The 14,928-nt window shown below is 46.6% G+C and overlaps 1 protein-coding gene across 8 annotated transcripts in view; it reads left to right on the top strand.

Moving 5' to 3' along the window:
* LOC127326993 (piezo-type mechanosensitive ion channel homolog) overlaps nt 1–14,928 on the top strand; it is a 55,280-nt gene that overhangs the window by 10,405 nt on the left and 29,947 nt on the right. The window contains exons 2-8 of one of the 8 annotated variants that reach the window (XM_071828220.1): nt 3,100–3,930; nt 4,030–4,401; nt 5,609–5,768; nt 5,970–6,066; nt 6,440–6,596; nt 6,714–6,900; nt 14,141–14,256. In XM_071828220.1, the coding sequence (XP_071684321.1) occupies nt 5,721–5,768; nt 5,970–6,066; nt 6,440–6,596; nt 6,714–6,900; nt 14,141–14,256 (605 nt within the window). In that variant the 5' untranslated portion in view covers nt 3,100–3,930; nt 4,030–4,401; nt 5,609–5,720. Of the gene's footprint in view, nt 1–3,099; nt 3,931–4,029; nt 4,402–4,616; nt 5,111–5,145; nt 5,170–5,608; nt 5,769–5,920; nt 6,067–6,439; nt 6,597–6,713; nt 6,901–11,497; nt 12,089–14,140; nt 14,257–14,928 lie in introns of those variants that run through there. The other 7 variants (XM_051353774.2, XM_051353772.2, XM_071828222.1 and 4 more) reach the window with 7 other exon arrangements.

Genomic DNA, 14,928 nt, shown 5'->3' with positions numbered 1-14,928 from the left:
GCGAGGTTCAACTCCACTTCATTTAGAGCCGGTGTTCCTACTCCTTCCATACCATCATATGCTGCCGCAGGGTTATTCGAGCCATCTGTCGCCGGTTGGATGATAGGGTCATCCATCAAAGGCGGCATCTCATCTACAGCCGAGTCAGATTGGGAGTGTACTCGATCCGGTGTGACCCTATTGCGTCGCCGCTTGTGTGCCTGTCGTCGGTCAAAGTGTTTATATGATTCAGCACTCCCAAAGCTTGCAAAGCTCAGCTCTCGCCTGGCTGAAGCTTGTTCTTCAGGTGGCACAAAGTAGGTACGATGCTCAAACTTTTTATAAGGGCTACATCGTAGTTCATGGGCATCATAATCCAGTGACGGTGCTCCCAGCCTTCTATTCTCACATTCATCCGTTTTATGCCCCATAAAACCACAATGGGAACAGTAGTACGGCACACGCTCATACTTCAGTTTAAAAACTTTCAACTCTGTAGGTTTGCCCTTAACACCGGTGGTTATCTGCGTTTGGAGGCGCCGGTCATACGGTAGTAGCACCCGTACTCGCAGAAATTCCTTCTTGTCCTGCTCGGTCGCCGGTACATCAACCTCCATTGCCTCACCCAAACTGTTGCCATACCTTCTTCCCCATACATCATCCTGTTTTCCCCAGGGTACATCATATATTCGAACCCACACTGGAACTGAGTTCAGTTTTGATTCAGATGGTTGAGCAGCTTCGTCCAGGTCCTTGAGGATCAACGCATGCTGGTTAAAGATCCAAGGTCCTCCACGCTTCACAAATTCATAATCTCCTTTTGAAAACAGAGTAACAATGTAGTAGTTCTTCCCCTTTTCAGAGTATCTAATACCAGTACGGAGATGCCAAACCTCTTTGATGAATCTGTTGAACATCGCACGAGTGTTTGGCTTGAAATTGGCCATAAACCTCGCCAGAAGTTTCCATGTCGTCGGCTCCGCAGGTTCCTCCTTCACTGTCTCTTCCTCTTCATCAAACTCCAGATATACATCATCCTGCATATCCACAATTCCCCCAATTTGCGCTCTAGTACCAGGACCAAACCCCATCCCCTCCACTGCATCTCCATCATCCCAGTTGCTGTCCTCCTCTACCTCCATAGCAGCGTCAAGAATTGCCCGTCGCCGTGCCATTGGAGCCACCGGGGCACAACCAGAAGGCTTTGGGTGGGAAAATCTCTCACCGAGATTCCCTTGTTCACCCCCACCAGCTGATGGTGCCATCAGTAGCCCCGCTGGTACAGGCGGCGGCAGGATTGACTGACCTGTATTGCCCCTCTGGTCTTGCGCAGCAGTTGCCGCACCATGGCCGCCCTGGCCTGACCCGGCTCCAGACGGAGCCTTCTTCCCCCCCTTCGGTGCCATCACCGCCGGCTTTGCGTGGTCGAGAACGCGGAACCGATCGATTTGGTGTCGTGGAAATTTTGCGATCTAAGTCTCCTTTGGTTCGGGGATTAAAAGGCCCCTCCGCCGCCTCTCCTACTTCGTGTTGGGGACGGACTCCCCGCACTCCTTCCTTCTCCGCGTGTCGCGTGACACGCCTGGTCTCTCGTAGCGCCCTCCGGCGATCCGCTGGACTCTCGTAAGGTGGGGGCGGAGGCGGTAGGGAAAAATCGCCCATGTCGCCAGAGCCTTACCTAAACAGAGTTGACTTTTTTTATGAAAGAGTTCTAGCTTCTGGTTTTATAGCATACAATTGCCCATTCACTGTCCAAGGCACCAAGTTTGTGACAAACTTTTGAATCCTGGAGTTACACGGAGCTGATATAATACTAGGAGTAAATTGGTTTAAACAGCACAATCCAATCACATTTGATTTTGTTGGGAGAGAACTTACTATTGGTGTTCATGGGAAATTATTGACATTCAAAGATCATCTCCTCCCTGCAGATAAACTGCTCATTTCTTCTGACCAATGCAGTAAACTGCTAGCACATGGGGCAACATGATACTTGTTGTGCTATACACAAATGGAGGAAGTTCATGAGGACAGCAACACTGATGTACGGAATTGCTCCTACAATTCAAGGATATATTTGAAACACCAAAAGGGTTACCACCTCCTCGTGAATAGGATCACCACATTCCCTTGCTGTCCGGAAAGAAACCACCCAATATCAGACCATATAGAATGTCTCACAGTCAAAAAATTTGCTGTGGAACAAATCTTTCAGGAAATGTTGAAAAATAAGGAAATTTGACTGAGTACCAGCCCTTATTCAACTCCTATTTTGCTGGTCAAGAAGGATAAATCTTGGAGATTATGTACTGATTTCAGGGGTCTCAATGAACAAACAATCAAGAACAAACTTCCAATCCCTGTCATTGCAGATCTTTTGGATGAATTAAATGGAGCACAGCTATTCTCCAAATTTGACCTCAGATCTGGGTATCATCAAATCAGAATGCATGAGGCTGACATTCAGAAAACTGCCTTTTCCACTCACTTGGGATATTATGAGTACTTAGTCATGCCATTTGGATTGTGCAATGCACCTGCCACATCCAGCAGCTGGTGAATACTATTTTCTCCCCATACCTCAGAAAATCTGTATTGGTTTTCTTTGATGATGTACTGGTATATAGCAAGAACAAAGAAGAGCATATCCAGCATCTATAGATTGTCCTACAAGTATTCAGGGAACACAAACTCAAGGCAAAGCTAGCAAAATGTAATTTTGAGCATCCTCAAGTGGAATACCTAGGGCACATAATTTCTAGTAATGGGGTTGCCACCGATCCATCAAAAATCCAAGACATTATCAACTGGAAAACTCCCAAGACAAAGACAATTAAACAGTTGAGAGGATTTTTGGGCTTGGCTGGTTACTATAGGCGTTTCATTCCACATTATGCCTTGATCTGCCAACCTCTGCATAATACAGCTATGCCATTATATGAGAAGGAAGCTCTAGCTATACTAGAAGCCATGAGGAAATGGAGACATTATTTCCGAGGCAATAAACTATTGATTAAAACTGACCAATGCAGCCTCAAGTATCTAGCAAGCCAAAGACTATTGGAAGGAATTCAACACAAGCTCATGCTGAAACTCTTTAAATTTGATTATTCTACCCAGGAAATACCAACCAGTGGATATAGAGGAGGAAGAAGAAAACTGTCAAGCACTAGCTGTAGCAATTCCATCGTGGACGAATGACATCATAACTTCTTATATTGGTGATGAGACTTGCACCAAATTGCTCCAGGAGGTAACAATTGACTCCAACAGCCATGCACATTATTCAGTACAATCTGGCATTCTCAGATACAAGGGAAGACTATATATTGGTGCCTCTACCGACCTCCCTCAGACAGAAAGTCTTTGATTCATTCCACTCTTCAGTATTTGGGGGACATTCTAGCACAAGGGTTACATATCACAAGCTCAAGCATATTTTTTATTGGCCCAAGATGAAACAATATGCCACTGATCAAATTGCAGCTTTCCAGTATGTCAGATATCAAAAACTGAGAAACTATAGTACCCAGGGCTCCGGGAACCTCTCAACATTCCCAAGAGAAAATGGTTTGAAATTAGTATGGACTTTGTTGAAGGGCTGTCTCCCTCTAAAGGAAAAAATGTGATCCTAGTGGTGGTTGACAGGCTCACTAATATGCCCACTTCCACTCTCTCATCCGTACACTGTCCAATGTTCATCAACAATATTATCAAACTTCATGGCCCACCAACAGTCATCACCACAGACAGGGACAATATCTTCCTCAGCAAACTTTGGAAGGAAATTTTTTCTGCCTTGAAAATCTCATTGCATTTCTCCACAGCCTATCACCCTGAGTCTGATGGCCAGACAGAAAGAGTTAACCAGTGTATGGAGCAATACCTGAGGTGCATGGCATTCCAACAACCAAAGAAATGGAGTGAATATCTGCCTGCTGCTGAATTCTGGTACAACTGCCATCAAGATGTCACCATTTGAGGCACTGTATGAGTATGCTCCTCCTCTCCTAACTGAATTACCACCAACTTCTACATTGTCCTCTGCAGCCCAGGAAACATTGCATGACAAGGAAAAGATGATCCAAACCAACCTTGCAACACAACCTAGCAAGAGCACATAAAACAATGAAGAAATATGCTGACCAGAAGAGGACTCCAAGATCTTCCAGCTGGGAGATATGGTGTATCTCAAAATGATACCTCAGAGGGAAACTGCTTTGGGACAGGGAAATCCTCTGAAACTGGCATCCAAATGGTATGGACCGTTCAAGATAATTCAAACAGTTGGCAAGCGTGCTTGCAAGTTACACTTGCCAGAGGGCGCTCTGCTACATGATGTATTTCATGTGAGTCATCTCAAGAAGCACATTGCTCCTAAAACAGTACCGTCAGCCCATCTATGACTGGTAACTCCATCAGGTATGATAAAATTTGCACCTGTGTCCATCCTGCAACGTCGACAAGTTCAAAGAAATGCAGGGGACTACGATGTCGCTGTGCCCCAATGGTTAATGCAGTGTGAAGGCATGACAGAAGCAGAAGCAGCCTGAGAAGATGCTGAATTCATCGCCAAGCCGTTCCCAGCATTCAAGCCCTGAGGCCTTGTCTGGGGGGGGGGGGGGGGGGGGCATTGTCAGGATCGCCTCCTGACACCAGGTGACAAGCCACAACATCTTCAGTTAACCAACGGTCAAGATCGCCTGGTGAAGGATCCAACGGCTGTCGAGCGTCTGAGTTTAAATAGCTGTACTTTGAAAACTAAGCGTGGTCCTGCTCTATGGTATAAAGAGCAGGAGAGGGAGGAAGGGTGGCACGCTATGAATAAACCCTAAATTTCGTACCTGTTGTCTCCTCCCTTCCCATGGCTGCGCCGCCGGAGCACTAGCTTCCTTCTCCTTCCCCTTAACGTGTCAGTGAGCTCGGGGATCCTGACACCCCTGCCCCAATGCCTTAAACCACCTTAACGCCTTGAAAACCATGATCTTCCCGTCTTCACTATTTGGAGTCATTCTGTTGGCCCCTTTGCTTCTTGTCCCGTTCTTTTTCTTGGGAATGTGTGGCCTATTTCCGCATGGTTTGATTGTGGAAGTCGTCAAAACGCCGTCGCCCTGCATTCTTGGAGTTTGCTGTGATGCTCCTCTCTATCACTCTTGACTTGTCAGTTTCTTTAAGATTGATGCTATGATGGTACTATATGTTTTTGCACCTTTGGGCTTTGCAATACAACAAGATTTGCTCATAATTTCTCGTTCTCTCTATGCCATGCCATACAAATGTTGCATGTCTGTGCTGGTGGCTTGGCGCAATTTAGTCTATGCACTAGAAAAAACAGCTTATGTTAGGCCATTTGCCTAGTTTTTTCCTGTATGCCATTATGGCTACTTACAAAAATGCAAATATAATGTGAATATTTGGAAAAGCTTGAAATGTTAGATACAATTATGATTAACAGCTCTACTACTGAATTCCAAAATGATACCGAGTCTGGTTGCAGTTTTCACATGAGAATTTGGTCCCCCTATTTGTATTCCTTATTAAGATCTACCCGTACATTGTTTATTTCTGCACTGATGTTGTACCCATACATTGTTTATTTATGCACTGATGTTCTATCCTTATCTGGTAGGTTTTCACACTTGGAGGCTGTACCTGTTATACTGGTGTACAATTATTTACTCAGCACTTGCCACTTTAGGGCAAGTTACATTTCATATAATATGGGGAATTGAGGGAAATGAATGGATTGTGGCACATTCTTGGTGGGCGAAGCTGGTTGGTTTTGCAAGGTATTTAAATGAATGCATTTGTTCGTGTTGATTTTTGTTGTGTGGATATTCATTTATATGCTATATCCATGAGTACAACTGTCTGTATATGCCTCCTCTGCAGGCAATATCTGAAAAATATAGATTGCAATTAATCATGACAGTTGATGCAGGGACCAGCCTTGGGAATCACCATCTGTTATCTATTTTCTTATCGTGCAGCTATCTGCTGCTGTCATTGCTTTGGTAGAAATCTTTGGAAGCAGGATCCATCAAGATTCATGTTGGCTGAATTTCTCCTTTGGGATTGAGCAAATAGGTCAGCATATGGTGTACTGTACATCAATTTAGACTATGCCTGAAGAAGTGATAGTAATATTCTTAGACTGTTGTAGGAGATTTTGAACTTTTTTGTGTAGTACATTCATTCGTACCAGATACCACTAGGAAATGATGGTCCTTGATTTGTTATTTTAATAATATGTTCTGCTTGCAACGTTTTAGTCCATATATGCCTGTTTGGGATGGAAACAACCGATCTGTTTATCTTACCATATGTCTGTACAGAAGAATTGTAGAAACGCCGATCTGTTTATCTTACCATATGTCTGTACAGAAGAATTGTAGAAATGTCAGTTCAGTACTTAAATTGTACAGTACTATCTAATAGGTATATGCATTTTCTTGTGCAGGTTACCACTTGCGGGTTGCGTGCTGTTTGTTGCTGCCTGCTGTCCAATTAGTTGTCAGTATTAGTCACCCTTCTTGGATTTCATTACCATTCTTTATATTTAGCTGCATTGGTCTTGTCGATTGGTCCTTAACAAGCAACTTTCTTGGTCTTTTCCGGTAAGCTATATCTTTAGATTTTCTTCTTTCCTATAAACAAGTAGTATATTATTATAGTGACAACAATGCATATATTTTTTGATAATTGTTACATTGTGTTTGCAACATATTCTGTAGATGGTGGAGGTTACTTGAAATATATTCGGTGTTCAGCATTCTTCTGCTTTATATCTACCAACTGCGTGTCAAGTTCCCCTATGTTGTGGTAGCATTTGCTGACTTTATTGGTCTATTCAAAGTATCGTCAAAATCAGAATGGCCCGAGCTATGTTCTGGAATTTCTCTCCTGGTTTATTACGTTATGGTAAGCAGCCAAGAATCTCAAATGTATATGCTGATCACACACAAATATTTTGCATCCATATGGTAAAAATGATATTTTGTTGGTAGTGATGCTGATTATCTTTGTTCCTATTTGCTCATTCTTGATGTTTGAACCTTACTTGCTTAGCATCCCTCATTCCATGCGCAGAATTCTAGAGAATGGAACTGTAGAAATTCTCGGAGAAGCTGTCAAATAACAAACTTGTGCTGTTGTTGCCACTATTAAGTTCATTCGTGCTTTATGGAGAAATATGTGTGCAATTAGTTTTAATAATTTCTCATCCACACATCCAGGAGTCTACGGAGTGAAAAAAATACTCCCTCCGTCCCAAAATGTAAGGGCCTAAGGATTAGTCAAAAGTCAACGTTTTTAAAGTTTGACCAAGTTTATACACAAAAGTATGAACATTTACAATACCGAATCAATATCAATATATTCACCGTAAAGTATATTTTTTTAACGTGTTCATTCAATATTGTAGATGTAAATATTTTTTCCTAAATATTTGGTCAAAGTTAGTAACATTTGACTTTTGTCTAATTCTTAGACGCCTTACATTTTGGGACGGAGGGAGTATGTAACTCTGGAGTAAGAGGACTAGTGATTTACATACGGGAGAGCTTAAAGGAAGAATGGGAATACCATCTTTTGTAAATCATTGTAGACACATGTTTGGTTTGATTAGAAATGAAGTGTTGTTTCATACGATTGATGGCACAGGTTAGTGAAGACTCTACCATCAGATTGAAGTGGCAACTTCACAGGGTATGAGTGAACTACAGCCTATCTAACGTAGGATCGACCGCACCAGTGTAGCAACTAGCCTGCCGATAATGTAATGCCCAGTGTTACCCATACACGCGTTCCATCCAGTAAAAGTGGTGGTGTTTATTTGTTGAGATGGATTCATTGGAATGACTCAGAATTAACCAGGTTTTTTAGGGCGGTAAGACAAGGCGAGACACATAAGGCGTAAGGTGAGGGGATGCCTTCTACACATAAACATATTTATTAACATAAGAACACCACTAGTTCCATAATGGTACACTAATATGATGGCAGCATCACGCATAGCATGGCATGACTCCAACACACATTCTCAAGCCTCAAATCATATTGTTTAGATGATGGAACGTTGTCTTGAACTTCAGCTTCATCCTCCTCGTCTATATCAAGCTCTGTAGCTTCAATTTCATTACATTTGAGTAATTGTGCATCTCCTTTTTAATTTCTGCGGCTGTCTTGTGACATTTATCTGCGGCCCTCAGAAAGCTGCTGCTTCAGCCTTTCCAGTCTGGCATGGACTCTCAAGCCACACAACTTACACTTGAGGAGACCCTTTCTCTCTAAATCTGGCCAGAATGCATAATTCCAAGATGGATTATCGGATTCAGCTCTCCGAATAGGATTATTGGCTGGATGAAATGGCTCAGCAGCTGGCTCAGCAGCTGCAGGTTCCATTGGAGCAGCAGACACTTGCTTATGTTGCAACTAAGAAAAGTGCCAACAACTAATATAGCAATAGAGCAGGCACACACATCAACTTAAGCAGATCTACGCAGAGCAGAGCCACAAAGCAGGGGACGAGACGAAGAAGAATCTGAGTAGAAGCAAAGAAGCAGAGAGATGCACGTGAAAGGAGAGAAGTCAGGTTTGATGGGCTTGTTGCTTTGTGGGTGCTGTGGAGGACAAGCAGCAGCAGAGGCAGATCAGAAGAAAGGAAACAAACTAGATGAGGAGAAGAAGAAGCAGATGCAGAGAAGAAGCATGCACAGAAGAGAAAAGAAGCAGGGCCTTACCAGATTCGCGGTTGCAACTGCTCCCGGGAGAAATCCTTTCTCGGTTGTCGTGTCCGAGACGACAGGGGTGGCGCCGATGGCGTTGTTAAACCTTCTTGGAGGTGTGGTCATGGAGCTGAGCCTCAGCTCCCATGGTCCGGTCTGGTTCACTGTGATTGGCGGCTGCAATGAGGTGCTTGGTCCGAGACGACACAGCCCACAGGTGGCACCGATGGTGTTGTTAAACCTTCCTGGAGGCATGGTCATGGAGCTGCTCCTCACCGGTCTAGTTCACCGTGTCATGGCCCCAATGTAGCACCCCAGCTGGACCGGCGGTAGTTAGACGTGCGTGATACAGGGTGGCCTTCGGACACCATGTTAGGAGTAATCTTGTCAATATAGTTGGCTACTAGAAGGAGCTGGCTAAGTCATGAAGTATATAGGGTATGCAGAGAGAACTCTAGAATTAGGAATGTTTTAGAGTGAGACATTTAGGAGTAGTATGAAATATCTAGAGCGTGTAGAGTATTCTAGAAATATGGTGCATGGTTTGGATTGTGCCACATGGCAGCAATCTAAAGGGTCACGTACAAGTATAAATAGGGTACCACCCCTCCCATGTAAATAAGCTTTGTACCATGAGATATCCAATAAAGCTTCCTACTAGTAGAAGCCCTGTGTTTACGTGTATGTGAAACACAAGCTTCCTAGTAGTATAAGTCCTCTGTGTGTGAAGCACATCAAGACAGAGAGATAGAGCTGTGAGAGTGAAGCTCATATCTTTAGGAGAGAGATAGAGTCATGGGTGAGAGCTAGTAGATAGCATAGCTTCAACACACCACCGCCTTAAGATTGCCAAGTCTACTAAGTGGACCAATGACCCAAGCCTGTGCCAAAGCAAGCAATCCAACGAGAGGTGAATTCGCCCCTCTCGACGTGTGACTTAGACACTCCTTTGGATGGAATGCAGCTCAATGGAAATACTCTTTATTTCATCAGGTACGATCCCGCAAGAAGCACATCATGGAAGCCAAGCAAGTGGAGAAGAAGAGGAAGAGAGGCCAGCAGGCCCAACCTGTGCACCGCCCGGCGCACCTATCTTGCTGCTGGAACGGATCACTGGAGTGACCGGCGATCACTGGTTCCCACGCCGGTGGCCACTTGAACTGATACAGAAGTAGACCAGTCCCGGACTAGCGCACCAACCGACGGTCACTAGAATGTCCGGTGCCTAGTTTGTGATGGATAAGTCTGTGTACTCTGGTCTTTGTGGGGCTGCAGCACATGGTCCCTGTTTCCTTGTGGCTGCATGGTGGTTTTCTGTTGCTGCCCCTGCCCATCAAGGACTCCCATCAAGGACTGGATGTTAGGATAGCATCCTTGATTGGATTTTACGACAACATCTTAGCATTATCTTAGACTAGCATCTTAGACTAGCATCTAACGTATGCTTGGCTGTCTAGCGGCCTATAAATATGTAACCCCAACCCCTCAGGTTGGTATGACATTGTGTGAGAAATAAACCAGAAAATTGCCCAACTCCTAGTGTCATCCTCTCCCTCGATGAGAATAAGATTTGAGCGACTAACAAATGGTAGTAGAGCCAAGATATCCTGTAGCCTGAGCATTTCCTGCTCATCTCCTTCCCCGACTGCGGAGCAGCCCTAGCCGGTAGCAGCATCTCCGGCTGCCCCTGGTTACTTCTCTCCCTCCGTGCAGTCGAGCAGCATCTCATCTTGAGCAGCCCTCTCTCCACGCAGCAGCCCCAACAGCAAGCCATGTCCGCAGGCCGCTCTCAGCACTTGGTTACCTTGAGCACGCGGCGTCGGCAGGAGACCGAGCTCGCCGCGGCAGAGCGTGAGCTAGCAGCGGCGACAACCGCTGCGGTGGCAGCAAAGGGCGTCGAGGCTGGCAGCAGCCAGAGCGGAGGTAGAAGCAGCGGCGGCAGAGGTCGAGGTATTGCGCGGCAGTGCCAACAGCTCCGTTTCTGCTGATGACAGGGCCGACGCAGACCACACGGATGCTGCACGAGCGGACGACGCAGTGGGCAGCCGAGCATGCCCCAACGCACAGCGGTGGCGTTTCTGGAGGAGGCGTGCACGGCGGCGGCCGTTGGGACAGCGGTCATTAAGATTATGCTCTAGGTGCGGCACATGTGGGAGGTGGTCCAGTACGGCGGCGTCGACCACCATGAGGATCGACGGGCGCTGGATGCCCTCAACGCCGCAATCTCGCCCGAGATGCAGTTCTCGCTTTCCAACAAGCGGACTGCCAAGGAGGCTTGGGACGCCATTGCTGCGGCACGCATCGGCAGCGACCGTGCTCGCAAGTCCACACTGCAGGCACTTCCCAAGGAGTGGGAGGACCTGGCCTTCAAGCCAGGTGACGACGTTGATGATTTTGCTCTCTGTCTCAACACTCTGGTGCAGTTCGCCATCTACGTCCACAACTAGCTGCTTGTTGGCGTCTAAGTCGACGATCTTGTGATCACTGGCTCTAGCATCAACGAGATCTAGCGGTTCAAGGAAGAGATGAAGGGCACGCTCAGCTACTACCTGGGTATCAAGGTGCGCAAGGTGCGCCAGAACGCGAACGGCATCAGTCTCGCTAGACTGCGTATGCCAAGAATGTCCCCGAGAAGGCCAGGCTGACAGGTTGCAACGCCTGTCATGCACCAATGGAGTCTCGGTTGAAGTTGAGCAATACTAGCACTGCATCGCCTGTACCGTAGCGTCTTGGGCAGCCTCAAGTACTTGGTTCATACAGGCCCTGAGCCCCCCCACAAGTCCACAACGCGTATGCGGTTGGGTATGTGAGCATATTCATGGAACGACCAGTGAAGCAGGTTCTCCGCTACGCCACGGGGATGCTTGACTTCAGTTGTTTCTATGAGAAGGCCAGTGCACGTGTTGGACTGACATGGTTCAGTGACAGCGACATGGTAGCGACGTAGACACATGCAAGAGCACCACCCGCGTGTTGTTCTTCCTTGGGGATCATCCCATCAGCTGGCAATCTCAGAAGTAGAAAGTGGTGGCTCTCTTCTCTTGCGAGGCAGAGTACATCGCTGCCACGACTGCGGCATGCCAAGGCATTTGGCTCGCCATGCTGCTCGGCGATCTCACCGAAGAGGAGCCATTGCAGCGACGGTGATGGTGGACAACAAATCTGCCATTTCACTCATCAAGAACCCGGTGTACCACGACTGACTGAAGCAAGCACATCGATCTATGCTTCCACTACATTTGTGAGTGCGTGGAAAACAAGCAGATCCTCGTCGAGTACACCAACACCGATTCACAGCTCGCCGATATTCTGATGAAGCCACTTGGTCAAGTCAAGTTCCAGGAGATGCAGGGCAAGATCGGTGTAATCAAAATAAAGTGAAGGTAACAGAGATAGGGGAGTTTGTTAGCATAAACCCTGTCACTTCATGTTCTAGTTGTCTAGTTTCTTCAGTTTCGTCAGAGTTGGTTCTGGCATGCGGTTTTATTGGTTAAGCTAGGATTGAGTGGTTTGTCCTGGTCGCTGTCTAACAAACTTTTTAACATAAGGCATTACGCCCAACTTTAAATTAATAAAGCGAGTTACGGCGAGAGTTACAAGATGCTGAGAAAAACAGCTACAAAGATCACCCACAAAACAGCCGCACAAAAGAATACAACACGACACACAACATGCAAAAGCTTGGATCTTCATCCACCGAAACATTCGTTGATCGAGGTAGAGCGGAAGCGGAGGAGGAAGACGTCACACCATCAGAGGAAGGCTTTGATCACCATCGATCATAGAAAGACTGCTTCAGAGTGCATCCCATCTATGGTCAAGAGGGCCCCTACCCTCTCGCCCAAGCACGCCGCCGCGGGGAAGCCTGCCACTCAGAAATCCACAATGTCGCTGCCCAAGTACCACACCCACGTGACCAAAGGCTGCCAAGGCAACGCCTTCATGAAGGGAGCGACGCCAAGGCGCTGCCCCGCTCAATAGACCGGACATGAGTTTTCACCTGGAGCCAATGGTGGAGGGGCTTGATTCACAATGACGCCTCCAAGGAGGGAAGCGGCGCTCAAGAGCGTTGACATCACTAGCACCGACCACTTAGGCCAAGGCTTTCGCCCGAGTTGAGACCACCATCCATGTAATCCCGAGCCACATCTCGCACAACAGAGAGGTGAAACCGAAGCAGATCGGGGTAGCCGATGCCAAGATCTAGGGAGGGAGCACGAGGACTCCCACACCACGAATGCCTCCCACGCAGCTCATCCTGCTGCCCGCACATCCGAGATTGCCGACCAGCACCCACACGGTGGCACCCGCTGCCAGGAGCTGCCGTGTCCACCATAAGGAGCCACCGCTCAAGAATCCAGGAGCCAACCAAACCCACCCCCCTCTAGAGAACGAGCCGCACGCGTGCAGTCGGCTACTCCACTGGACGCACCTCTGGCACCTGCCCGCCACCAACTCTCCAGATCTCACCCAGTCCAGATAGGCCTACACGTAGAAGGCAACTCAGAGGGCAAGGTCCATGGCAGCTGACTGACCCCTGGTCAGATCTGGCTGCGGACTGACTCAGTCGGATCCGGCGGCATGCCGTTGTATTCACGTCCATGCCATCGAGCGGGCGACCCAACTCGCGTGGGCCATTGAAGGAGGCACCTTTACAGGACCAACCAAGATCCCCAGCGCCGCCAGGAAGTACAGAATGGAGCTCGAATCCGAGCAATTGGAGAGATGAGAGGAAGGAAGATGCAGGGCGAAGGCGGAAGAGGCCCGGCGACGGCGAGGACGAGCTCAGAGGAGGAGGTGCTAGCGGGAGGAACCCTAGTCACCCCCGTGTCGACCAAACACGGACAACGTGGGGCGTTGCGAAGCCGTTGTCTAACGAACTAGGACCTACATGTTCTGATCGTGGGATGGCACTAGATGATTGGATAGTGGGATCGACCACGTTTGCTTGTAATAACAGAATAAAAGGAAAGAAGTAAACTGAAATGCTGTGAAATTTCATGCAGCGCAAAACTCTCTCTCTCTCTCTCTCATCGTGTGAGCTGAGTGAGATTGGAGACTTTCTTCTTTCCTGTTCTCTACTCGCTGCTCTTGCAATGATATCTACCTTGGCTTGGGGCGATGCCCGAAGGTGCCATACCGATGCTCCGGTGGCCTCAAATATCAAAGGCGGATACCTTACGCTGGAGTCTAAGGCGAGTATGACGCCTTGTCATTGGAGGGCGTCCCAATGCATAGTCAACACCTTAAAGACCTATGGAACGAACATATTGAAATAACATGTTATACAATGTTCCACATTATAAGTTACATTGTGTTAGTCCTCTTAATTAAGAATCAGTTACACTCAGCCATCACTTTGCAGGGTTTTTGGCTTTTCACATTTCAGTTGACAAAAGATCTTTGCCTTCTAATGCTCTTTCCTCTCATTGTAGCTGTCATCAGCCAAGCGGGACATACAAGAAATGGATTCTGCAATGTCTCTAGAAAATGACAGCTTAATAGAGGACCTTCTCCCTTCTAGGAATGGATTTTTGGTTCGCCAATCTCGGTATGCAGATCTTTTTGTGCTTTAGAGTAGTTGAATTTTCCACTTCTTTTTTTCTGACCTGTGAAACTACAAAGACATGACTGCTGCAGACTTATCTGCTGGATATCTGTATATTGTAATTTATTAAATTAGCTCTCTAACACCACATGTGGTGAAATTATGCTACAATGGAGCTCAGTTACTAAATGACATGGCGACCACAGTTTATTATGGGAAATGACATTGTTGTGGTGTATTCTGTTATATCAGTTAAATGTCTTCTCAATGCCCCCCGAGAACATCAACTTCATTTCATTTGTATTTTCGTAATAAACAGATATTGTGAAGTGACTGTGCTTTTGGTCCCTCTGTTTTGCTTACAGGCTTGTTCCCATCGACCTGTCTCCCATTGAAAGCAACTGTTGTCTCTTTACTTCAAACGCGATCAGTGTTACTCGCTGTGGTTGTTTAGCTTGACACATAAGTAATTTTGGCACGTGTGGTGAAGATTGTCCACATAAAGATGCTAAGTGCCAATAATATATTACAAACTGTCGGTTTCTGGTTAAGGGAGTTGCTACTAAACCTAAAACCCATGTGACTTAAATCTGCCCAGAAAGAAATTACTGCTCATTCCGGCAGGCTTGGTGAAGCACATTTTTTTAGAGCCTCATGTAATTGAAGTACATTGAT

The sequence above is a fragment of the Lolium perenne genome, chromosome 3, assembly GCF_019359855.2.
Source record: "Lolium perenne isolate Kyuss_39 chromosome 3, Kyuss_2.0, whole genome shotgun sequence".
NCBI lineage: Eukaryota > Viridiplantae > Streptophyta > Magnoliopsida > Poales > Poaceae > Lolium > Lolium perenne.
The sequence above is the reverse complement of the archived record's forward strand: the minus strand, read 5'-3'. Positions and strand labels throughout refer to the sequence as shown.